Source organism: Anomaloglossus baeobatrachus, chromosome 9 (assembly GCF_048569485.1).
Source record: "Anomaloglossus baeobatrachus isolate aAnoBae1 chromosome 9, aAnoBae1.hap1, whole genome shotgun sequence".
In the NCBI taxonomy this organism is placed as follows: domain Eukaryota; kingdom Metazoa; phylum Chordata; class Amphibia; order Anura; family Aromobatidae; genus Anomaloglossus; species Anomaloglossus baeobatrachus.
Genome location: NC_134361.1, coordinates 37,875,049 through 37,902,853, shown reverse-complemented (window position 1 = coordinate 37,902,853; position 27,805 = coordinate 37,875,049). Strand labels below are relative to the sequence as shown.

The window sequence follows — 27,805 nt, the reverse complement described above, 5'->3', positions numbered from 1 at the left end:
TCATGATGGCAGATTCCCTCTACATGAAATGTGTCATCAGAAAATAGTCTATTGTTTACATCAGATTTTTATGTTAAACTGGTTTTCTTAATGTTTAAAACCTTTTTTTTTAGTTTTTCTTATCACTATCTATAAAAAAATATTTGAAGGTCTAACACTAGAATTATACTTCATTTTATTTACAGATGACTTTTCAGCAGTCTCATTATAATCATAGACAGCATTACAATGACTGATAAAACTTCTGTATTCAGTAGAAAGCATAGGACCCACCAATCATAAATTTGTCATGAACAGCCGGGGGGGTCACTCAGATATCCCGCCGCTGTTCACTAATTTGTCACAAACACGACTATTCTCTAGCGCCCCTCTTGCTGTCAGGCCACTTTTGGTACTGCAGGACAATGAACAGAATGAGGCTGCTGAGCTCATAATGCCAAATATTAGAGGTCTCACAGCAAGGGTAAATGTATATATCACCGATTCCCGCTAATGGAATATATATATACCTCGGTACCCTTAATGATAGCACTCCAATAATTCTATGCAATAATAATTACGCTGCCACCACCCAGACTTTCTACAGGTAGCTGGGGACCCGTTTCAGATAGCATAAGGCCCTTCGGGTTTTTGGATTCGTATATAAAGCATGAGGAAAGAAACTATTAAATTTTATATAGTTAATCCGAAAATAGGCAGTGTTTAAAAAATATACAATAATTTACAAAAGGGAACAATACAAATGCAGTATAGACAGTTACATAAAAATAAAAGGGATAAACGTGAAACTTACTAAACTCGTGCCATAGATGTGACGTCTGAATTTAGGGAGGGAGGGACTCCAAGAGAAGAAGATGGAGGACCCTTCAAGAGTTTTACATGACAGATGATGTCACAGCTCACCTCCTCCTCTTCATGTGCAATGACTGATAACACCTCTATACACAGTAGATAACACAGGATTCACCATTCACAATATGTTATGTCCCAGCTCACCTCCTCCTCCTGTACAATAATTGATAATACCTCCATATCCAGTAGATAACACAGGAATCCGCCATTCACAGCAAGTGATGTCACAGCTCACCACCTCTTCCTGTACAATGATTGATAACACCTCTATATACAGTAGATAACACCAGACCCATCATTCACAATAGGTGATGTCACAGCTCACCTCCTCCTATACTATGACTGTTAACACCTCTATATTCAGAAGATAACACAGGCTCCATCATTCACAATGAGTGATGTCACAGCTCACCTCCTCTCCCTCCTGTACAATGACTGAAAACACCTCTATATACAGTGGATAACAATGGTTCCCCCATTCACAGTAGGTGATGTCACAGCTCACCTCCTCCTCCTGTACAATGACTGATAATGCCTATATATACAATATATAATACAGGATCCACCATTCACAATAGGTGATGTCACAGCTTACCTTCTCCTGTACAATGATTGATAATACCGCTATATACAGTAGATAACACAGGCTCCATCATTCACAATATGTGATGTCACAGCTCACCTCCCCGTCCTGTACAATGACTGATAACACCTCTAGATACAGCAGATAACACAGGATCCACCATTCACAATAAGTGATATCACAGCTCACCTCCTCCTCCTCCTACTGTACAATGAATGATAACACCTCTGTATACAAAAAAAATACAAAACAGTGAAAGATACACATAAAACCTGATTTAAACTATGGGACGTTTTTGGATGAATTTTCCCTTGGAGACATTGAGTGACCATTTTCTTCAGATCCAGCATGTGAACCAGGGAGACCTGAGGCGGACGACGTTGAGAGGGGCCGGAGGTCACTTCCTCGGAATGTCTTGGACGCTGCTAAAGAATTTTCCACTTGTGCCTTGGAAAGCGAACAAGGATCAACATATAAAATCTTCATTACACTGTGGGCTAAATAAAGCAGATACGTAAGAGAGTAGGAACACGACCAGAAGCCGGCCCGCGCTCTACGAGCCTTCCATTCTAATTCTTCATGTTCTTCGCTTGTAGTCCGTAATCACAAACCTTCTTTTTTTTTACTTCCAAAGTCTAAAAACCTTCATCTTCATCTTCACCTAACCTTATTCTCAGTTTAGAAGTGGACACCATTGTCTGGAGGTGTGTGGTTACACAGTATACTACGTAGTGGTGGACAGGTGGACGTTTTGGTGGCTTTTCATCCACTGAGGACAGGTTGTCTACTTAGAACAAGCCCATGAAAATGAGTTGATCACAAGGTATCCCAAGGCTCCAAACTGTGGGAGAACGCGGCAGTGTTTCATTTTTTTTTATGCAGCGCCACCTCAGGAGGAAGAAGGCATTACACTGTTGTCATCGTTGTGCTCTTGGACATTTTTTCTTCCGAATTTAAAGGGGTTTTTCAGATAGGCTTCTGTAAGAAAGGAACCATTCCTCTGTTGTCACCTATGTGGAGTGGCTTGCGTCTCCTCCGCTCTCGGTTTATGGTATTATAAGATGAGCACTGCCAGATGTCTGGAGTCCTCCATAATGGAGGCTCTAACGAATAGGGGTCGATCCTCACTGCTAGCCACATCCATATACTGTAATACGACAATCCTATACCGTGCTCTGCTATGACGGTCTTATTAATATAAGTGCACGATTTGCACCTGTGCACACAGAATAGAGGTACCTATATCCTTGGATAGGTCATTATTAAGTTCCCATTTGGCACATACATACACATGCATACTCATCTTGGCTGAGCATGCATGTGTTTTCTATGAGTTGAAGGAAATTAGCCGAGGTCATAAGCCTCCTACTAATATACTGTGAATACAAAGGATCAAAGTATTAAAGTTCTCCTTAAAGTGGTATCCAATGAAAAGAAGTTTGCATCTGTCAATGAGATAGTTGATCATCTATAGATCAGTAGCGGTTCGATCACTGGCGGACACAAACAGTAAAGGGCCCCTGTGCAAAAGCAGAACAGTATTATGGGCCCTTTGCAGTCCAATAACTCATGCACAATTCCACCTACTTTGGAGGTAGAAATGGGCCCCCCAACCTCTTGAGCCACAGGTTTCACCAATGAGATGTCTGCCCTTGACTTGGACCCCCAAAGATTGCCAGAACAGGCACTTTTATCCCTATTAGAAGAGCGGTGACTGGACACCACTCCGCTTATTTTCTATAGGCTTTTGGAGTGCCACATTTGGCTTTTTTTCTGGCAGCCCCATAGTGAGTGAATGGAGTGATGGTCGGGCATGCACACTTCCATTCGAAGGCCCCTTCCCACATCTGTGTTCCTTTTTTTCACAGATACCATTCTATTCCCCTGTACACAAATTCTCCCTCTTTTGTGTTTGAGTGCAGTGTGTATGAGTTTTCTCATTCTCCCTTGCCAATGTTGTTTCTGTGGGGTTTTGTTACTACGTTTCAAGCCCGCCCCAAGGATAGGGGAGAGGAGGAGCTAGGCCAGGGCTTGGGCAGCAGTCAGGGTCATGCTGGCGGCTCAGACCTGGCTACCATCAAGCCTACCTCTGAGGTAAGGGACAGCACAAGGTTTCGAGTCTGAGGGCCAACATATGGGCCCCTGTTCCGTCATTACATTCCCTGAGACATAAGCATGCTCTCTTATTACTACTTAGGACATCGATCCAAACCATTTGCAGATAGCTGTTTCACAGTTTTTGCCCCTCATCAGTTCAAGTTAGGAGATTGGTTGGCTGGATGAGACACCTTCGACAGGGTTTCTAAAGATCCTCATTAAAAAGAGTGCCAAGTGGTATTTGGTCATGCAATGCTCCTTTAGGGAATAAAATATACAAATATTCTCTTTATAGAAGAAGAGAACAGCAAGGATCAGGCGTATTGAAACAACATGCCCAATCCTTCTTTCCTCAGACATCTAGGAGAATTCAGACACCCCTAGAAATATTTTGCGGATCTGACTGATGTTTATCTCATATGTAGGATAATATAATCTTCCCTTTAGATGGCGGATAGTGATGCACAGGCGGTTGGTGTGGTCAGTATAATAGCTGGTTTGTCTTCAATGTTTGCTTAAGCTCAGTAAGCTCTGCACATGAAAGCCCCTGGCACCATCAATCTTACTGTCTCCTCTCCAGCGCACTGACTCAAGACTTCTCCTAATGTCTTACAATGTGACTTCCGACCATCTACTGTTTATAATGGAGCTGACAATAGGCATACTGATAATATTCACCATTATCTGTGCAGTGCCGGTTATAGCTTAATCCATAACTGGAACCTTCTATCAGGATGATAGTCACAATGATATAATACGATTGTGTAATACAATATAATACAGTAGGATATCTGTGTCCCTTCTGGTCGGGATCAGCATTGCATGGAAAGTCATGGACAATGCCAGGGCAGTGTTTGATGAGTGAGTCAGTCGGCCTTTGGCAGGACGCACACAGCTCCGAATCAGGAACTTCATTCATCATTCAAAGGGAAAAGAAAGATTTCACCAAAGAGAATTATCGGTCAGAAGCTCAAGCCTTTCATTGCGGAGTTACCCGAGGACAATGACATCTTTATAGATAACATCTATGAAGCAAGATGTTTCTTTCTAGCTTATGGTTGTGGCCAAGTGTTGGGGCACAAATCGCAGATGAAGCATTTCTGTGCCAGGCGAAAACGCTCGTCGTCAGCAACATTATCTCAATCAATATTAAGCTGCTTCCGGTAACTTTTAGGCGCCGTTCTGCAAACGTTACTAATGTTGAGTCAGTCGTTATGATTTCCGTAGTTCCGAGTTGTCCATACATGGAAACTGTCAAAGTTTCGTAAACAATCTTAAGTTTAAATTTGTGGCATCACAGGCCCCAAAACAGGCAGAGTTTAAAAAGACCCCACCTACAAATGGTGGCGTTCAGGACAGGGTTGGGTGATTATCAGTGTCCGGGTTCGGAGTTCGGGTCCTTTACCTATGCAAACCACTTGCACTGCCCAATTACTGACTTCTAAAGGGGTTCAGGTCAAGTTCGGGTCCCGAATTGAACTTTATCTAAAGTCCGGCTGATCCCTCCGAACCAAACTTAAACGAGTCAGCTCATCTCTAGTTACAGTTGTGCTCAAAAGTTTACATACCCCGGCAAAGTCGACCTGTCATTGGCTACATGAGAACAAAGTGAAGGTTCTGGAGTGGCTATCTCAGTCTCCTGACCTTAATATCATTCAACCACTCTGGGGAAAACTGAAGCACGCAGTTATTATTATTATTTATTATTTTAGCGCCATTTATTCCATGGCGCTTCACAAGTGAAAAGTGATATATACACAAAAACAAGTACAACAATTATTAACAGTAGAAAACAGACTGGTAGAGGAGGAGAGAGGACCCTGCCCACGAGGACTCACAGTCTACAGGGAATGGGTGAAGGTACAATAGGTGAGGACAGAGCTGGTTGCGCAGTGATGTACTGGACTGAGGGTTATTGTAGGTTGTTCATGCAAGTCCATGCAAGAAAGCCCAGGAATTTACAGGAACTGGAGGCTTTTTGCCAAGAAGAATGGGCAGCTTTACCATCTGAGAAAATAAAGAGCCTCATCCACAACTACCACAAAAGACTTCAAGCTGTTATTGATGTTAGAGGGGTCAATACACAGTATTAAGAACAGGGGTATGTGAACTTTAGATCAGGGTCATTTGGATGTGTTTGGTTGTCATTATGATTTAAAAAGAGGAAACACAGTAGTTTGACAATAAATGGCTTCACCCAAACACTAACCATGAGTGTGTTATCATTCATATTCTCTGAAAAATGGCCAAGAAAGCAAAAGATGTGTCGGGGTATGTAAACTTTTGAACACAACTGTACAAGCAAAGGAGCACAGAATGGCGGCTCAGTTCTTTGTGTTCTTTCTTTACAACACTGGGGCCCAGGGTTCGAATCCCACCAAGAACAAAGTCTGCAAATTGTTTATGTGTCTTCCTAATGATGGCAATGCCTGTAAAGAGCTGCTATATAAGCAAGCACAATATATAATGCACAGTTCTCCTTACAAGGAAAGGCTTGCCCTACAGTGTAAAGATGGGTTCACATGTCCTGTAGCCGTTATCACGGATCCGTTAGATATCCGTTTGCAAAAAAATTGGGCAAACACAACTTTTTTGTCCATGGTTAAATAATGGATGTCGGCCGGATCCGTTTTCGACATCTGGAGTCTATGGACACCAGATCCATTAACAGATTGCTATTTATCATATATTTGTAATGGGTCCTTTAAGAAAACAAGTTGTTTTCTTAACGGACCCATTACAAATATATGATAAATAGCAATCTGTTAATGGATCCGTTGTCCATAGGCTCCCATGTTAAAAAAACTGATTCGGCAGAAATCAGTTTCCCAACAGATCCATTCTAACGGATGACTACTGGACTTAAGCCAAGCTATATTCCAAGATTTAAAGGGAATTTTTAAGGAGTATTTTTTGCAATGTAATCTGATATGATAACAGCATTTTGTAGGGGAAGAGAGCCTGATTCCAGCAAGGTGTCAATTACTAGACTATGTTTTGTTGTTTCACTAAAATAAATGTTTTATTAGAAAAAGATTATCACTACAGGACTAGGTGTTTCCTACCTCCCAGTCCCATCCCACACCCCCAGTGCTGATTAGTAGCTTTCTGTCAATATACAGTGTACACAAAGCTTCATGCCACTCAGTGGTGTGGGTAGGGTTATACACAGCTCAGATCTGCTTATGCCAAGCTATATTCCAAGATTTGAAAGGAATTTTTAAGGAGTATTTTTTGCTATGTAATCTGATATGATAACAGCATTTTGTAGGGGAAGAGAGCCTGATTCCAGCAAGCTGTCAATTACTAGACTATGTTTTGCTGTTTCACTAAAATATGTATTTTATCAGAAGAAGATTATCACTACAGGACTAGGTGTTTCCTACCTTTTAGTCCCATCCCACACCCCCAGTGCTGACTAGTAGCTTTCTGTCAATATACAGTGTACACAAAGCTTCGTGCCACTCAGTGGTGTGGGTGGGGTTATACACAGCTCAGATCTGCAGGAGAGAAAACTGATTGTGTCGCGGGCGGAGGAGGGGACGCCGCGCTCTCCCACTGCTCGGGTCCGGCTGCCGCGGCCTGCTGCTGCTCGGTGGCTCGAGCGATGGGCCGGATCCTGGGGACTCTAGCGGCGCTCCTCGCCCGTGAGTGAAAGGGGGTTTGGGTGTGGGGATTGTTTATTGTCCGTGACGCCACCCACGGTTGTGGTGATTGAGTGTACACCACCGCTGCTCTGGCTGGGGATCCCAGGAGTGATGGTATGGAGCAGCCAGTTGTTGTGTTGCCCCTCCGTGGGTAGGGGTTGGTGATCCCGGGGCCCAGTGATGGAGTTGGAATGGTGGACAGGCGGGTTATGGGGCCTGTGGAGGTGCAGGGGCGCAGGGGCAGCGCTGTGCCGCACGGCACGGAGGTACTCACTCAGCCAGTAAACACGACACAGTTCTCGGTAAACAAACGGCTGGTTGTACGGGTCCCTCAGACGGTTACGGTGCCAATTTCCCCTGCAGTTGACGGTGACGGTCTCTTTCCTGCACCTATGTGTTGTTGTTTGGTTGCGATGGGTTCCCACCGGTAACCCGCTCCCCAGCTTGGATATGAGCCGGAGGAGCTCCACTCTTGCCCGCAGGCGCTGGCCCTGGGAAACTGGTGCCTTGGCGGTGGCGGTGTCTCCCCTCTACGGTCGGACTGTTGCCTTCAATCGGGACTTAGTTGTTGAGAGACAGTCGTCCCCTTCACTGACGGATTTGGCAAATTATGGCGACTCCTAGCCTTGCCGGGATCCGAAAGGCCCCTGCCCTGGTGCTGACTAATCTTCGTATACCGGTCCGGTACCGCCGGGTCACCACCCGTCCACGGTCCTTTCGGCAACCTCCAATCAGTCTCGCCTGCAGACGGTCACCGCCGGCTGCCAACCTTGCTGTCTCAGTCCGATGCACACACCCGGACTAACTTCAGGCTTCTTGCTGTCACTACTCTCACTTTCCTCCTTTTACTTTTAACTCTCAACTCTATCTGCCTGGTTTTCCCGCCTCCAGAGCTGTGAACTCCTCGGTGGGCGGAGCCAACCGCCTGGCCCACCCCCTGGTGTGGACACCAGCTCCTGGAGGAAGGCAACAAGGATTTCTGTTTGACTTAGGTGTACCTGCAGGGAATGTGGGGTGCGTGTGGTGTTGTGACCTGTGACCCCTGGCTTGCCCAGGGCGTCACATTCCCCCTTAGCAAAACGCAGACTGTCCTCGGGCTGCCCGTCCAACACCGGTTTTATTTTCCTTTTGTTTTCTGTGAAAATATGAAAAACGGTAACATATTTACAATTTATGGCATCATCCCACATCGGGAGGTTCAATTCTTAAACGTTGCAAACGGTTTACGGTTACGGTCTCCGCTCTCTCCCACCCAAGTAACCTGGCCCTGATGCTGCCCCTAAAGCCCAGGCAGCACCCCTTGACCCCAGTCCTGCATCAAGTCACCCGAGCGGGATCTGTCCTTCCCCTCCAGAGGGTAGCCACCGGTTCCTGTGGTGGCTGGGCCCCAGCCGGCTCTACTGCGGGCCCTCCCTCCAACCTGCCTCTTGGGAGGCGTCAACTGCGGAAACGGTAACGGTAAAACAACTTATTTACATGCCACTTAACGTTTGTGGTTGCCCTGCAAGTTCACGGGCTTGTCCATGGAAAGTCCTCCATGCAACTTTTTAAACGGTCCCCACGGGGACAACGGTGCCGGCAACGGCCGGTTTTCCAAATCACGGTGAATCAGGTAACTGTTCGGTAATCATCTTGCTTATCATCATGTTATAACTTGCAAACAAAACTCAGTGGTGGTCCCAACGGGGACTGGACAACGGTGCTCCGCTGACATTACTCCGGATATTCTGCTTCATCCGAAGGAGGGGGTGCAGAACTCACTCGGCTCTCCTGGCTGCCCCTCAGTTTTGCATCTAGGGCGAACCACCCCCTCTCTCCACAGTGGTGCTCCTCGGGCAGGTGGGCATTCACATCGGGACTTAGTTGTTGAGAGACAGTCGTCCCCTTCACTGACGGATTTGGCAAATTATGGCGACTCCTAGCCTTGCCGGGATCCGAAAGGCCCCTGCCCTGGTGCTGACTAATCTTCGTATACCGCTCCGGTACCGCCGGGTCACCACCCGTCCACGGTCCTTTCGGCAACCTCCAATCAGTCTCGCCTGCAGACGGTCACCGCCGTCTGCCAACCTTGCTGTCTCAGTCCGAGACACACACCCGGACTAACTTCAGGCTTCTTGCTGTCACTACTCTCACTTTCCTCCTTTTACTTTTAACTCTCAACTCTATCTGCCTGGTTTTCCCGCCTCCAGAGCTGTGAACTCCTCGGTGAGCGGAGCCAACCGCCTGGCCCACCCCCTGGTGTGGACACCAGCTCCTGGAGGAAGGCAACAAGGATTTCTGTTTGACTTAGGTGTACCTGCAGGGAATGTGGGGTGCGTGTGGTGTTGTGACCTGTGACCCCTGGCTTGCCCAGGGCGTCACAATTGTATCACAACTGCTGCACCCATGAAGCTAAGTGACACATCTTTTGAATCAGGGTCTCAGCCCCTATATCACGCTGCTGTGAGATTACATTGCAAAAACTTGGTGACAGATTCCCTTTAAGAATACAAATGCAGACAGTATAGAGGGGAATGGTAAATATCTGAAGGATCAGACTATGGATTTGGCTCATTTATAGTCTGTTACTAAGAAGACTATAGAAGAGGTCTGGTCTCACGTGCTGATGACATGCAGATTTCGCTCAGCTGAGCATTCATATATTCTTAAATATAAGAGAGGAGCAAAGACCTACATACACAGATGTTAGTTGGGGACCAGCTGACCACCTGATTTTTATGAATAACCCCCAAATCTGGGGGAAAGAAGGATATGGCCATTGACATTTCAATGGACGATCCTTTTGTCTTCAATGGAAAACTACAAGAAGTATGGCAGCTGCTTTATCCTCTTTTCCCATGGAAAACATATGAAAGCTTGGCCAAGCTGAGCGCTCATAGGTATGGGGGAGTCAGAAAAGTCAGAAGATATGGCTGCCGCGATCTCCGTCCTCTCTGGCGTCACCTTATTTCCAGATAGATAAACAGGATCAGGCATGTTGCGATCCAGCTATGCAGTCATAGGGGAGAGTTAGGAGGTCCCTATACACATTGACTGGTTGACACATCGGCTACGACTCAGACAACTCCAGAAGAAAGGGAGAAACAAATAGCGGTGAACTTCATAAGACGTTAAAAAGGATCAGGGAGGGTCGATTATGTGCCATTTATGCACACTGAAACCAAAAAGTGTATTTGTATATAATGTATGTTTATATGTTAAGTGGACATTTGGGAAATATTAGGTTAGTATTGCATTGGGTTCCTCTAACCTTGTGTTTGTTCTCCTAGGCATTGACTTCACAATGGACCCAGTCAACATCACCTCCTCTCTGGGGAAGGACATTGTTCTGCGTTGCGTCCTGACGGTGAGCGGTGATGCCGATATACCAGACGTGGAATGGTTGAAGGATGAAGAAGCTTTAGCGTACACCGATATCAATCAGATCCAGATGCCACAAGACGATGACACCTGGTTGGTCATCAGTGAACTTAGGTGAGTGGAAAGCTTGAAGACCAAACCAACTTTTATGATCTGGAAAATAAAAGTGTTGGTCGTAATGGAACACATGAGCCCCTCACAGGCAACATACAAGACATGCAAGACGCTTCTACTCCGGTCACATGCTTTGCTGGTTTGTGCTCCATAGTCTCAAGCCGGCCATACACATTAGATGACTATTGGCCGAAAGATCATCCGACAATCATGTCAGCCGTCAGATGAAAGAGTGCTCCTGTACTCTCTATGACAAAGTCAATGTCTGACACATCTGCCGGTGGCTTATCTCCAGGAAAACAAGGCAATGGCAGTCTGAAATCAGACATGCCCGATCAACATCTCCCTGGGGCTTCCATACACATTAGAGTGACCTCCCAACCCATCCATTTCGGGGAGGGGGTGGGGTTCGGCTGACATTAGTCTAATGTGTATTGGGGCTTATACCGTTGCAGAGAGGCCATTCCACCCCTCGGAGCCAAGAGGTATTTCTGCCATTGATTTTATTGGCAACTTCAACGTTTCAGAGATAGATGGATATACAGGGTGGTCCAAAAGTAGGTGGACAGTATGTGTAATAGGGTTATCAAACATGGTGTAAAGTGAAACTGACTCAGTTGCCCTTAGCAACCAATCAGATTCCACCTTTCATTTTCCAAAGAGTCTGTGAAGAATGAAAAGTGGAATCTGATTGGTTGCTAAGGGCAACTGAGTCAGTTTCACTTTACACCATGTTTGATAACCCTATTACACACAGTGTCCACCTACTTTTGGACCACCCTCAGTATATACAGACAAAACTAATAGAATAAAGCGGCGCCCGCCTTACACTCAATATACCTGTGCCAAGCCTCCCAGGCAATTAGCCAACCTCCCAAATATACAAAAAAATGGAGACAGTACTCCAAAAAGTAAAGTGAAAAGTTATTGGACTTTATTGGTGACATTTCGGTTCATGGCGTAAACTTTTCTGTTTTGTTTTTTTTTTTTTGTAGGGACATAACTTAAAAAAATGAGGGCAGCGCTCCCAACATCAGATGATGAAACAATGGATTTTGATTCGCCCATGGGACATTTCGGCTCAAAGTGGCAGAGACTTTCTAAAGCCTTTGAGCCTCAAAGCCGCCATTTTGAGCTGAAATGTTGCATGGGTGAATCAAAGTCCATTATTTTAACATATGATATTCATGCCATTCGTGTCATGCCCAAATTTTTGGGACATTTGTTATATGTATGGTAAATTGGTGATAACCTTGAAGGCTTTGCATTCATATTTGTGTAGAAAAGTGCTGCTTTTATATTTTTATTGATAGTCATATGGATGGATGGATGGATGGATGAATAAAGAGATAGATAGATAGATAGATAGATAGATAGATAGATAGATAGATAGATAGATAATAGTGTCACAGTGTGACAGACAGTACTCTAGTGTCTGGCAATACAAGGTCACAGTGTTTGGCTGCGCAAAATGCTCGCTGACTTTCTATTATTCCTGCCAGTATTCAGTGTACTAGGTGTCTCCGCTGCTGAGTTTTTATCCTTTTCCCTTTAGGACCCAGCGGAGCTCCTCTTCCCTTCAGCTGCTAATATTCTGTATTTCCCCTTGTGTTTAAATACCCCCATCTTCCCTGCACTTGTGTTGGTCTTATTATTCAGTTTATTTAAACTCTGGATGCAAGTAGGCGGCTTGCACTCATCTGTGGTATTGTTGCTGTAACTTTGCTGAATTACTGAGACCAGTGGATAAGTAGTTCATAGAGTGTTTAGTGGGGTTGATGAAGGACTCATCCCACCCATTCCCTATTTAGGGCCCAGCTCTAGGGTCAGGTATCCGGCTCAGCACATAGGTGCAGAACCTATCTAGGGTGGTGAGGGACCCCAGGGACCAGCAGTAGGTTTGGTCAGGGGTCACAATCTTCCCTTTCCCTTCCCCTTCGCCATTCGCTTGATACTTTCCTGTACCTAGCATGACAGATGATATATAGATAGATGACAGATGGATAAATAGATAAAAACATGATAGATAGATAGATAGATAGATGACAGATGGATGGATAGATAAATAGAAACATGATAGATAAATAGATAGATAGAGGGATAGATAGATAGATAGATAGATAGATAGATAGATAGATAGAGGGATAGAAACATGATAGATAAGTAGATGATAGATAGAGGGATAGATAGATAGATAGATAGATAGATAGATAGATAGATAGATAGAGGGATAGATAGATAGATAGATAGATAGATAGATAGAGGGATAGAAACATGATAGATAAGTAGATGATAGATAGATAATAGAAAGATGCAAGATAGATAGGTAGTTAAATAGATGATAGATGGATAGGTAGAAAAATGATAGATAGATAGAGGGATACATAGATAGAGGGATAGATAGATAGAGGGATAGATAGATAGAGGGATAGATAGATAGATAGATAGATAGAGGGATAGATAGATGGATAGATGATAGATAGATAGATAAATAGATAGAGGGATAGATAGATAGATAGATAGATAGATAGATAGATAGATAGATAGATAATAGAGGGATAGATAGATTGATAGATAGATAGATAGATAGAGGGATAGATAGATAATAGAGGGATAGATAGATAGATAGAGGGATAGATAGAGGGATAGATAGACAGAGGGATAGATAGATAGAGGGATAGATAGATAGATAGATAGATAGAGGGATAGATAGATAGATAGATAGATAGATAGATAGAGAGATAGAGGGATAGATAGAGGGATAGATAGATAGAGGGATAGATAGATAGATAGAGGGATAGATAGATAGATAGATAGATAGATAGATAGATAGATAGATAGATAGATAGATAGATAGATAGATAGATAGCTCAGCACAGAGAAGCAATAGTTAACATATCCTAATTTCGGAGACCATCAGGGTTATGTAACGCTCCAGATATCTCCATGCGTTGTATCTTGCAGTGTGTATAATGGAGGAATGCAGACGGAACATGTCCAGCTGCGAGTAATTTCATCGATGTAAACGTGAATGTAATGAGTCAGCTGTAGCACATTCATTTCATAGAAATCTCAGTGTAGGGCAAAAGGTTATATTAGAAAGTGGAAGGAAAAGGAAAAATACAAGAAATGATGCCTATTGTTCTATTTTATCCTTTCCGGTGCGCCCATATGAATCATGAACACACACATATGACTGATGGATGATTTCTCTTCTTCCCCATTTGTTCTCCTCTGCCCTGCTGCTCGCCTCCTCCTCCCCAGAAATAGGTCACTGAGGTCACTTCAGTGAAGACAGAATTTCCATTACTGTGATAGGAGATAACAGTTGGTGCTCATAAGGTTCTATGGAGGAGGGAGGAGCTACAGGCAGACACAGACATTCTGCTGATGTTCTCCATAGAACATTATGAGCACCAACTGTCATCTCCTAACTCAGTGATGTGAATATCTGTATTCACTGAGGACAGATTTCACCCTTGAATTGTTAATAATGGAGGAGAAAGAAGGGGATTTCTCTAATAAGATATATTACAAAGTTGCTTAATTTTACTTAATTTAGGGGGGGTTAAAGTGATGGTTACTCCTTAATATTCTAAGTGTTAGCTAGTCTGGAAGTGTGTATAATTTACAAAAAAAATCCTAATATTTATTTCTGGCTTCACCTTAACTAATCTTCAACTAAATTAAATTGCCCCTTTCCATCCCTTTTTAGGATCCATTCATTACAATTGTCGGACTCCGGTTGGTATCAATGCGCCGTTGAGGGCGAGAATGAAAAAATCTTATCTGATTTGGCTTTTCTTCAATTACAAGGTGAGACATTCGTGTAAATTAATTCCTAATTAGCTTTATTGCATCCGCTTTGACCAATCTCTCTGAGGATAAGCAAACTATAGAATACATTGCATGTGTAAAGTAGAGGAACCCAGATTACGAAGTGTTTCATTTCCCTACAGCTCCCCCGCAGGAGAAATGAGGTATTACACAGGAAGTATATAAGATTCTTCAAATTTTGAAGTAATGTAAATTCAAAATCTTAAGATGTATTACAAAAAAATAAAGACGTTACCAAGCAGCCAGACCTAAATTGTTGTACAGGATCATGGTTTTTCTCCGCATTCTTCACATCCTCAGATCTACATGGAATATTCATCCTCATACCACTTCACAGTTAAATATTTGTATTACTCATGCTATTACATTCCTGGTCAGAATGAGTCAGCCCAACATGGAAAGATGGCTGACATAACGGTAGCTACTGCTTAAGAATATTCTCATCTTTTGTGTCTTCGATGTTCTCATCGCTTAAAACTCCTTGTCTAAGATACGTGAGCCTCAATATCATTATGGCCACAAAATATTAATGTATTTTTATATATTATTATGTTCAGGTCTGCCAATCTTCACCAATGAACCACAGGACATGCATATCTACGCAAATGTGGCCTTCAACCTCAGCTGTGATGCTCATGGTGCTCCTGGTCCTGTATTCGTGATATGGCTACAAGATGGTCAACCTCTGAACTCCCTGGTAGATGAGCTGGCCTCCACACCTTCCTTGCTACAAATTAAAGGTAAGGGACCTATGTAAAGGACTTGTGAGCATCTTTAGATGCATTTTTTCTATAGTTGTTGAGCTTGGTTCAAATATGAAGGCTGTATGTGAGGTTTTTATGGGTTTGGTCACATTCATAATCCGCCAAAGCCATTGTACCCCCCTGGTTCCCTATGGACTGCTTAATATAGAAGTGTAATGAAAAGCCTTCAGAGTCCTAAGAGTCCTCCACCAAACGTGCATGTTCCTACTGTCTTCCTATATGCCAGAAGAATTTTTTGACAACCTTCTTAGCTCCAAACGTTTCAAGATAGGACAGAGGGACACTAAATCTCAACCCTGACCTTGCCCAGTCCTGTTTAGTAGCCTTAGAGACGTTCCTTGCTGTTCCCATACCATTGGATACTCATTTCCATATTATGGCCCTCATTTGGTATGAAGCCCTGAAAATGACCCTCTAATCAGTATGATACCCCCTTACACAAGGATGCCCCCTTAGTGCCCCTCTAATTCATTATGATGCCCCCACAGTGCCTCTCTAACACGACTTCACAGTGTATCTCAAACACATGATGCCTTATCAGTGCCTCATTACAGAATAATGATGCCCTCCACAGAGTTTGATGCCCCCACATCATGATGCCCTCCACACATAGAATGATTTTTCTCCATACATGATGCCTTCCACAGTATGATATCCTCACTGTGCCACCAACAAAATGATACCTCCCACATTTCCTTCAATGATGACTAATAGTACCTCCCATAATACCTTCAATGATGCCCAACAGTACCACCACAATATCTTCAATGATGCCCGACAGTGCCCCCCAGACAAGATGATACCCGTTACAATACCTTCAATGATGCCCAACAGTGCCCCAAACAATTCCTTCAATGATGCCCAACAGTGCCCCCCAGACAAAATGATACCCCCTACAATAACTTCAATGATGTCCAACAGTGCCCTGAACAATACCTTCAATCATGCCCAACAGTGCCCCCCAGACAAAATGCTTCAATGATGCACAACAGTACCCCCCACAATACCTTCAATGATGCCCAACAGTACTTCCCACAATACATTCAATGATGCCTAACAGTACCCCTATAATATATTCAATGATGCCCAGCAGTACCCCGCACAATATGTTCAATGATGCCCAATAGTGCCCCCAAGACAAAATGATACCCCCTACAATACCTTCAATGCTGCCCAACAGTGCCCCGAACAATACCTTCAATGATGACCAACAGTGCCCCCCCAGACAAAATGCTTCAATGATGCACAACAGTACTCCCACAATACCTTCAATGATGCCCAAGAGTACCTCCCACAATACCTTCAATGATGCCTAACAGTGCCCCCCAGACAAAATGCTTCAATGATGCACAACAGTACTCCTGACAGTACCTTCAATTATGCCCAACAGTACCCCTCACAGTACCTTCAATGATGCCCAACAGTACCCCCACAATACCTTCAATGATGCCCAAAAGTACCTCCCACAATACCTTCAATGATGCCCAACAGTGCCCCCTAGACAAAATGCTTCAATGATGCACAACAGTACTCCTGACAATACCTTCAATGATGCCCAACAGTACCCCTCACAGTACCTTCAATGATGCCCAACAGTGCCCCCAGACAAAATGATACCCCCTACAATACCTTCAATGATGCTCAACAGTGCCCCCAAACAAAATGATACCCACTACAATACCTTCAATGATGCTCAACAGTGCCCCTAAACTATAATGTTATCAGTGCCCCACACACAGTATGATGCATCCTCAGAGCTCCCCACACATGGTGCTTCCTCCAGTGCCCCCACACATCATGATAGCCATATACAGTATGATGCCCCTTCACACACAATATGATGTTACACTGTACGCTCTTTCCACTTCAGTATGATGTCCCTCAACCCCACCGCATCGGGAAATAATAAAAAAAAGAATCACATAGCCATTGCATCGACTGTGCCAAGTCTTAGATGGCACAAGTCAATGGTCTGCCAGCAACTTCCCATGACAACAGGAGAGGACAGCACACCAAGTCTGGGACTGTCCCTCTGAATCTCTTGAGCAGTTGGGGCTCGGGAGGCCTACAGTCTAAGTGCTACGTAGCCACCTTTGCACCTACTCTAGCCACCATGGCTCAGTGAAGTTTGGGACTTACTGCTACTACATTTCATCCAAGATTTCATTGCTGTAAGAATCAAAATTGTTACTAGTCCAAAAAATAAGGGTGTCTCCTCCAAGAACTTTGTGATCAGAATAAGTTGTTCTCCGAGATCTGATCATTTCAAAATAAATTTCCTTGACATTCCACCCACGACAAAAAGCTTTGTCTGCTACTTGTAAAATTCTTCAGATCCTACTACTCACCAAGGTCGTGACTTCGGGCTTCTGATGGTTACTTTTTCCAAATAAGAACATTTTATTTTGTAATCAGAGATTAAAAAGAAAATGTGTCATAAATTTTGCACCTCGGTTGGATTTGTACAAGTCCTATAATTACGGCTCGTGTATGTCAGATGTGTTGAAAGATGTTTGACCTTCTTCCAGATGAGCTCAGATGTCTAGGTGCAGACTGCAACATTGTTCTTTTGACTCCGACGATTGTTTACCGAGTTTTCAAGGCTAATTATTTTAAGATGCAAACCACTCAGTGTCTTATGATGACGATTATACTTGACGTGAACAGTTGTGGTCCACATGGGCTACTCCTCTGCAAAATTGCTCCTTAATTCTGTAGACCTAAACCTTTGCAGAGATGTAGTTTATCTTAGATGAAAGCAACAGAAAATTCCAACCTGTCCTGTTAATTTTTACAAGACATCAGATGTTCGGCAAGAGACTATCAGCTCCATAGATGGACATTTTTTGGAGTATTATGGACCGTGACCAAAAACATTGGTAGATGCCAAAAACTGTTCTTTTTTTTGTTATACACGTGCTATATTGACAGAAATCTTTGACATTTAGCTATCTCAAAAGGATCAAGCATACCAAAATCCAATATCCTAAGTCTAGGCTCCCCAGATATCTGCCCTCGTGGTTCTATCATGGACACCAATACATTAAATTGTTGGCCGGACCCACCAACATTATAAGGGTTATTTTAATTGAGATCCCTGTTCTAGTGATTTTTAGGGGTCAGTGGTGGGACTCCAAAAAAAAATCATCTATGTACTGTATCAAAAATCTTGAGATTGTGATTGGAACACCTGTTTTAACCCAAAGCGTACATGCCGTCCATATCCCCATCAAGGTAGAACTTCTGAAAGGGGCACAGTGGAATCTGGATGGTGAGGAACATATTGTTGTTTCTACAGTAATACCCAAATGAATGATCTAGTTGTCACGGATGTGTCGAATAATCCTGTGGTGTCCGGCTGTAGAAGGTCGCAGTGTTTGGATGCACAAACTGTTCCCTGACATTCTCTTCTTCTCTGCTTGGGGTTAGTCCACTTACTTTTAGGACCCTGTGGATTTCTTCACCTTTCAGCTGTGAATCATCAGTACTTCCCTTTGTGTCCTTAAATACTCTCATTCACCCTTGGTCTTTGCTGGTAATAGAGTTAAAAATCTATACAGGCCTTGGATGCAAGCAGTCGGCTTGTATACATCTAAAGAAACATTGTTATTTATTGCTGTACCTCTCCTAGAGTCATCCTGGAGTTAAGTTGTTCATATATTTTCCTGCTATGTGTACTCCCTGTGTCTTCTTTCGAGCCTAGTGGAGTTGACTAAGTGCTCATCCCATCCATTCCCTACCTAGGGCCCAGTTCTAGGGTCAGTTAGGGTCAGCTATCCTGCTCGGCGCATAGGTGCGGAACCTATCTAGGGTGATCAGAGGAGCCAAGGGCCAGCGGTACGTTTGATCAGAGGTCACAATCTCCCCATTGCCTAGAAACAGGATTTCCCTTCCCTGTCGCTGTACACGTGGTCCTTCCCCATACCTAGCATGAGCTAAGTGTAAATGACCACTATTCTGTGCACGCCAAAAAAGATGGACAGCAGCAAAACAGACGCCAAACAGAGTCCAAAGTGTCTCCATCTGCCTCATTAGAGTGAGTGGTTTCGTTGGGGGATTTATTTGAATGACATTTTGGGCGGATTTACATGGACACCCCAACGTAAGTGCCCAGCGCAGATAACAAGAATGTGATCCCGGCCTTAGAAACATTTACAGGCCTTGGATGCAAGCAGTCGTCTTGTATCCATCTAAAGAAACATTGTTGTTCGTGCTGTACCTCTCCTTGAATTATCCTGGAGATAAGTTGTTCATATACTTTCCCTGTATGTTTTCTCTCTGTGTCTTCTTTAGAGCTAAGTTGGGTTGACTAAGTGTCGCGGGCGGGGAGGAGGGTGTCAGCACACCGCGCTCACCCCTTCTGCTCGGGTCCGGCAGCTGCTCCTGGTGGCTCGAGCTGTAGGCCGGATCCCGGGGTTTCTCGAGCGACACTCCTCGCCCGTGAGTGAAAGGGGGGTGTTTGTTGGGTGAGGGGATGGTTATAGTTCGTGACGCCACCCACGGTTGTGGTGATTGTACCACCGCTGCTCAGTGTGGGGGTCCCGGGGATGGTGATGCGGAGAAGCCAGGTGTTGTGTTGCCCCTCCGTGGGTAGGGGTTGGTGATCCCGGGACCCAGTGAAGAGATGTAAAGTGTAGGGCCTGGAGGGCGCAGGGACGCGGGGACAGCGCTGTGCCTTGCGGCACTGTGGTACTCACTCAGCCTGAGACTTGGACACAGTTTGTACGGTAAACCAAACGGCTGGTAGGACGGTCCCACAGACGGCTGCACCTGCACTCCCGGTAGGTGACGGTGATGTCTCTCTTCCTTGCACCTGTGTTGACTGATGGTAGCAGTGGATTCCCTCCGGTTACCCGCTCCCCGACTGCAATCTGGCCCGGAGGAGCTCTACACTTTGCCCACAGGCGCTGGCCCTGGGGAAACTGGTGCCCTGGCGGTGGCGGTGTCTCCCCTGTAATGGTCGGGCTGTTGCCGTCAATCGGGACTTGGTTGCTGGGGGATCTACGTCCCCTTCACTGACGGATTCGGCAAATTTGGCGACTCCTAGCCTTGCCGGGGTCCGAGAGGCCCCCCTGCCCTGGTGCTGACTGTCCTTCGGAACACTGCTCCAGACCACCGGGCACACAGCCAACGGGGTCCTTCCAGGAACTTCCAAACGGTCCCCCTCCGAACAGTCACCGCCGTCGCTGACCTTGCTGTTCTAGCCCTACACAAAGCTGGGCTCTCAGGCTTGCACACTCTCTGCTCTGTCACCACTTCTTGCTTTCCTCCTTTACTCCTTTTCTTTCCTCCACTTTCACTTCTTGGTTGTTTACTCTAGCCCTTCACTGGACTTCACTCTTCCCCTGCCCGGGGCTAACTGCCTGGTTTTCCCGCCTCCAGAGTTGTGAGCTCCTCGGTGGGCGGAGCCAACCGCCTGGCCCACCCCCTGGTGTGCATCATCAGACTCCTGGAGGAAGGCAACAAGGATTTCTGGTTAGCAGATGTGCCTACCTGGAGTGTGGGGTGTGGTGGTGTTGTGACCTGTGTCCCCTGGCTTGCCCAGGGCGACACATTTCCCCTTAGCAAAATGCAGACCGTCCGCGGGCTGCCGTCCTACACCGGTTTTATTTTTCTGTAAAAAGGGGATAACAGGGTTAAACAAACATGCATAACATTTTTAATAAACTCTTCCCAAGACGGGAGGCACATTTTACTTTTAACGTTTCAACGGTATACGGTCACGGTTTCCGCTCTCTCCCACCCAAGTAACCTGGCCCTGATGCTGCCCCTAAAACCCAGGCAGCACCCCTTGACCCACAGTCCAGCACACGGTACCCGAGCGGGATCTGTCCTTCCCTCCAGAGGGTAGCCACCGGTTCCTTTGGTGGCTGGGCCCTGGCCTGCTCTGCTCAGGGCCCTCCCTCCAACCTGCCTCTCCGGAGGCGGCATTGCGAAACGGTAACGGTACCCAACATATTTACAAGCCACTAACGTTTGTGGTTGCCCTGCAAAGTTCACGGGCTTGTCCATGGCTAGTTCCCATGCATTAACTTTTAACGGTCCCCACGGGGACAACGGTGCCGGCTCCTGCTGGTTGCAAATCAACAAACAAATCAGGTTACTTCTTCGGTGTGATCATTTTCATTATTGGCAAAACTTTCAAACTTTTCAAACAAACAGGTGGTCCCAACGGGGACGGTGCTGCGGGCATCCCTCGCCCTACTCGGTATCTTCGTCCTCCTCACCCAGCTCGGGGTGAAAGGACATGGGCACCAGCCCCTCCAGCGCATAGCACGCACGGCGTGGAAGGATCGCCCGATACCCGTTGCCTCCGGCTCGGGGAACATAAGTGGCCTCCAGGCCAGGCAGGGCAGCGACCCCCTCTTCCTCCTCCGACACGGGCTCAGTGTCAGGCCCGGAGTCGCTATCTTCTGCCCCCGCCGCAGTCACAGAGGGATGCACGCCCGACAGGCCAGTCTCGGTGCAGCGCGCGAGCGAGTAGGACGGAGGTAACACAGGAGCCAGGGGCAGACCGGGTCCCTCAGCCGCAGCGGCCGGTCCCTCGTGGACACAGGGGCGTGGGTCATTCTCCCGCTCCTCCATCACAGCCTCCACTCCATACACTCACGCCACCGCAACTAGGGCCTCCACCTCCGCGGCCCGCTGCTCCATCAGCCCGTCGATCCGACTTTGGTAATGACGGCAGATCCCCGCCGCCCGGGCCCTCAGCCAGGCCGCCGTTCCCGACACCCGCTCGGTAGTCTCTGCAGAGCTAGGTGGGGCGGACATTGTTCGTTAGGGTCGGCAGACCGGGGGCCTCAGGGTGTTGGCTTGCACCGCCACACTTACATGCGTCCAGCCGCCATCGCGTCCCCCTTAGCTCTTTCCGGCCCCTCCTCTCTCGGGGCGGGGTTTTGGCCTTCGCGCCTCTACTGCTCGAGAAGACGCTCGAGCGGGAACTTTTCGCGCCAAAGATGGCGGTTTCTGAAATTTTTCTGCCGGATACCTCCGGCGGTAACAAGGCGCACCTCTACCAGACGGCAGAGCGGTAAGATCCTGTTCGTGACGCCAAGTTGTCGCGGGCGGGGAGGAGGGTGTCAGCACACCGCGCTCACCCCTTCTGTTCGGGTCCGGCAGCTGCTCCTGGTGGCTCGAGCTGTAGGCCGGATCCCGGGGTTTCTCGAGCGACACTCCTCGCCCGTGAGTGAAAGGGGGGTGTTTGTTGGGTGAGGGGATGGTTATAGTTCGTGACGCCACCCACGGTTGTGGTGATTGTACCACCGCTGCTCAGTGTGGGGGTCCCGGGGATGGTGATGCGGAGCAGCCAGGTGTTGTGTTGCCCCTCCGTGGGTAGGGGTTGGTGATCCCGGGACCCAGTGAAGAGATGTAAAGTGTAGGGCCTGGAGGGCGCAGGGACGCGGGGACAGCGCTGTGCCTTGCGGCACTGTGGTACTCACTCAGCCTGAGACTTGGACACAGTTTGTACGGTAAACCAAACGGCTGGTAGGACGGTCCCACAGACGGCTGCACCTGCACTCCCGGTAGGTGACGGTGATGTCTCTCTTCCTTGCACCTGTGTTGACTGATGGTAGCGGTGGATTCCCTCCGGTTACCCGCTCCCCGACTGCAATCTGGGCCGGAGGAGCTCTACACTTTGCCCGCAGGCGCTGGCCCTGGGGAAACTGGTGCCCTGGCGGTGGCGGTGTCTCCCCTGTAATGGTCGGGCTGTTGCCGTCAATCGGGACTTGGTTGCTGGGGGATCTACGTCCCCTTCACTGACGGATTCGGCAAATTTGGCGACTCCTAGCCTTGCCGGGGTCCGAGAGGCCCCTGCCCTGGTGCTGACTGTCCTTCGGAACACTGCTCCAGACCACCGGGCACACAGCCAACGGGGTCCTTCCAGGAACTTCCAAACGGTCCCCCTCCGAACAGTCACCGCCGTCGCTGACCTTGCTGTTCTAGCCCTACACAAAGCTGGGCTCTCAGGCTTGCACACTCTCTGCTCTGTCACCACTTCTTGCTTTCCTCCTTTACTCCTTTTCTTTCCTCCACTTTCACTTCTTGGTTGTTTACTCTAGCCCTTCACTGGACTTCACTCTTCCCCTGCCCGGGGCTAACTGCCTGGTTTTCCCGCCTCCAGAGTTGTGAGCTCCTCGGTGGGCGGAGCCAACCGCCTGGCCCACCCCCTGGTGTGCATCATCAGACTCCTGGAGGAAGGCAACAAGGATTTCTGGTTAGCAGATGTGCCTACCTGGAGTGTGGGGTGTGGTGGTGTTGTGACCTGTGTCCCCTGGCTTGCCCAGGGCGACACATAAGCGCTCATCCCATCCGTTCCCTACCTAGGACCCAGTTCTAAGGTCATTTAGGGTCAGGTATCCTGCTTGGCGCATAGGTTCTAAACCTATGTAGGGTGAGGGTGATCAGGGGAGTCAGGGGCCTGCGGAAGGTTTGGTCAGGGGTCACCATCTCTCCCTTCCCTAGACACAGGGTTTCCCTTACCTGTCACCGTACGCATGGTCCTTCCCGCTACCTAGCATGACACTAGTTGACAGAATTTACAGACGGTAACGTACTAAGGTTATCTCGTAATGAGATTCTTAAATCATACCCTCTTGGGGCACCACAGAGGGATGAAGACTAGGGCCCAGTACTAGGGATAGCTAGGGTCAGGTATCCTGCTTGCTGCATAAGAGCAGAACCTATCTAGGGTGGTGGGGGACCCCAAAGACCAGCAGTAGGGTTGGGCAGAGGTCACCAGCTCTCCCTTCCTTAGACACAGGGTTTCCCTTCCCTGTCACCGTGGTCCTTTCCCATACCTAGTGTGACACTAGTTGACAGAATTGACAGACGGTAACGGTCTGAGGTTATCTCATAATGAGATTCTTAAATCATGCCCTCTTGGGGCACCACAGAGGGATGAGGATTAGGGCCCAGTTCTATGGTCAGTTAGGGTCAGGTGTCCTTCTTGCTGCATAGGTGCAGAACCTATCTAGGGTGGTGAGGGACCCCAGGGACAAGCAGTAGGGTTGGTCAGAGGTCACCATCTCCCCCTTCCTTAGACACAGGGTTTCCCTTCCCTGTCACTGTACGCGTGGTCCTTCCCCGTATCTAGCGTGACACTAGTTGACAGAATTGACAGACGGTAATGTGCTAAGGTTATCTCATAATGAGATTCTTAAATCATACCCTCTTGGGGCACCACAGAGGGATGAGGACTTGTCCGCGAGAGATGTTAATAATTAGGCTCTTCAGGCTGAGAAGGAGTCAGTGCTCATCGGTTCTCTATTAATTCCCTCCATTTGGTCGCTGCGTTCCAGGGACTTTTCCATTATGAGCCTATTCTTAGAACTCATGCATTTGTCTGTTTTGAAGGGGAAATTCACTATTTCCACTGACATCTGTCTTGAAAGTCTGAGGGAAGCAAAAATTCTGCCGAATTGGCAAAGACCAGAGACTGAGAAACCAAATGTAGACCAGAAGCCAATATAAGGGTTAAGAACTGAAGAGATTCTCAAAAACACATAACCTCGGACAAGAAACGTTTCATCATCTGAGGTTTCTAAAAGATAGAACTGATATTTCTGAGGAACCTTCAACGGGAACCGGACCAAAAACTTTCATTAGCTTTAGTTTTAAGGGGTTGTACAGGATCAGATCCCTTTTTTCTGATTTTTGAGAGGTTTGACATTTCTCAGGGGCTTCCATTAAGTGATTACATTTACATTATTACAGTATAGAGTACCCATGCCATGAAATTGGATTTTGGTTGCAGTCCATGGTTTGAGTAACAAGAGAGAGCCATGTGCATCATAGATCAAAGCCTTAAAGAGGTTCTCCCATGAACAAAGATAATTTAATTTTTTTTTTTTTAATGAATAGATCTTGGAATAATAACAGTTTCCATAATTGTATGTGATTTAAAAAAAATGTTCCTGTGCTGAGATAATCTTATATAGGTGTCCCTGCTGTGTACTGTGTAATGGCCGTGTCTGACAGTACAGGGACATGGTCTGATCATACCACAGCTCCTAGGCTGGGGAGGACACAAAAGAATATAAAGACGTTACAGCATGGGATCATAGATGATTCCTTCTGTGAGGTAAAACATTTCCTTGCCTGGTTTTTAAAAATGTTTTACCTCACGGAAAGAATCAGCTGCACATGCTCAGTACCACTTCACTCACATTTTGTGGATTTTGGGCCCCACAATCATACATTTCTAAATTATCCTTTAGATTTTGTTTCTTACAGATGGTTCTGAAAAGAGTTATGTAACACATCCCCCCCAAACCCCGGTGACGGCGTTCATTATCCCAGGGTGGAGTCCATCTAAAGTTAATATAGCCAATGTGTTATCAGACCCTCCGTCAATCACACGCTGCGGCGGTATTATATAACAGTTCGGTTCGGTGATGCCGAGAGTTCTCCTCCGTATAAGACGTCATTGGGTTGACCACAAGGCAGCTGTGTTGTTGTCTCTATTCCTCTGTCTGGAGAGGGTGGAGGCTGTAAACCGAGGTCTGATCAATTCCAGATGACGCAGTCCCTTCGCGGCACATCTGGCAGAGGACAGGGGAGCTGGTGCCCAGATGAGGACAGATTTCTGACCACATTGCCCCCAGGAGCTTTTAGGCAGTTTCTAGTGTCCAGTACAGGTGCTGTGAGGGCTGCGGCCTCCATGTTTCCCCTCATCCTCTCTCATCCCTGCGCTCCCCCTTCATGCCCCTCGCTCATTGTCTCTCACACATTCCTCTCTCTGTGGTATTCTCCATCTCACGCTCTCTGGGCACACAGCGCTTATTAAAAGCATTTCCTTCCAGCTAAATTTACACACAGACGATTGTTATTAAAGCGCGAAAATAAATTACGTTAACCCTCAATTTTCTGCGCTCAAATAATGCAATTACCTACAATATGTCTATCAGTGACCTGTGCTAAAACAAATGTACGCTCCTGTATATGGGAGCGTCAGAAGACAGAGCTGCCTGCAAGAAATTGTCAGACGACAGCTATGTCATTTGTATGGTTAGGTTATTGTCTACATCCCTGGTGGTCTAGGGCAGTACAGAAGTTACTATATACATCACTTCTGGTGTAGGGCAATGGCTAGCATTAGTGTCTATAACATTGGTAGTCTAGGGCAAGAACTCGTGTAAAAGTCTTTAGTGGTAGTCTGGGGCAGTTAAGTATCTATATCCCTGATGGTCTAGGGTACTGATTAGGGTTAATGTCTACATTTCTGGTGGTCTAGAGTAATGATTAGGGCTACTGTCTATATCCTTGGTGGTCTAGGACACTATAGGACAATAGGATTACTATCTATATAACTGGTGGTGATTGGCAGTGATTTTGGATAGTATCTATATTCTTGGTGGTGTAGTTCAAAAATTGGAGTTAGTGTCTATATCCTTGGTGGTCTAGCAGTAATATGGTTAGTGTCTATATCCCTGGTGGTCTAGGGCAATGTTTAGGGTTATTGTCTATATCTTTGGTGGTCTAGGGCAATGTTTGGGGTTAGTGTCTATATCCCTGGTGGTCTAGGGCAATGTTTAGGGTTATTGTCTATATCCCTGGTGGTCTAGGGCAATGTTTGGGGGCAGTGTCTGTATCCTTGGTGGTCTAGGGCAAAGTTTGGGGTTAGTGTCTATATCCCTGGTGGTCTAGGGCAATGTTTGGGGTTAATGTCTATATCCCTGGTGGTCTAGGGCAATGTTTAGGGTTATTGTCTATATCCCCGGTGGTCTAGGGCAGTTAAGGTGTTACTATCTATATCACTGGTGGTGATGGGCAGTGATTGGGGATAGTATCTATATCCGTGGTGGTCTACGGCAATGTTTGGGGTTAGTGTCTATATCCCTGGTGGTCTAGGGCAATGTTTGGGGTTAGTGTCTATATCCCTGGTGGTCTAGGGCAATGTTTGGGGTTAGTGTCTATATCCCTGGTGGTCTAGGGCAATGTTTGGGGTTAGTGTCTATATCCCTGGTGGTCTAGGGCAATGTTTAGGGTTATTGTCTATATCCCTGGTGGTCTAGGGCAATGTTTGGGGGCAGTGTCTATATCCCTGGTGGTCTAGGGCAATGTTTGGGGTTAGTGTCTATATCCCTGGTGGTCTAGGGCAATGTTTGGGGTTAGTGTCTATATCCCTGGTGGTCTAGGGCAATGTTTAGGGTTATTGTCTATATCCCTGGTGGTCTAGAGCAATGTTAAGGGTTAATGTCTATATCCCTAGTGGTCTAGAGCAATGTTTAAGTTTAGTGTCTATATCCCTGGTGGTCTAGGGAAATGTTTAGGGTTAGTGTCTATAATCCTGGTGGTCTAGGGCAATGTTTGGGGGCAGTGTCTATATCCCTGGTGGTCTAGGGCAATGTTTAGTGTTAGTGTCTGTAATCCTGGTGGTCTAGGGTAGTGTTTGGGGTCAGTGTCTCTATCCCTGGTGGTCTAGAGTACTGATTAGCTCTACTGTCTATATCATAATACAATAATGAAAGTTTATGTCCATCGAACTAGAAATACCTGTAGAAATAATACAATTTACATGGGGTATTATAGAGTAGATACTCATCTCTTCT

General features: G+C 46.4%; 1 protein-coding gene across 1 annotated transcript in view; it reads left to right on the top strand.

The window, feature by feature from the left end:
* AXL (AXL receptor tyrosine kinase) overlaps positions 1-27,805 on the top strand; it is a 125,454-nt gene that overhangs the window by 31,624 nt on the left and 66,025 nt on the right. Inside the window, exons 2-4 of the mRNA XM_075323553.1 lie at positions 10,449-10,653; positions 14,369-14,469; positions 15,048-15,230. Coding sequence (XP_075179668.1) covers positions 10,449-10,653; positions 14,369-14,469; positions 15,048-15,230 — 489 coding nt within the window. The remainder of the gene's footprint in view (positions 1-10,448; positions 10,654-14,368; positions 14,470-15,047; positions 15,231-27,805) is intronic.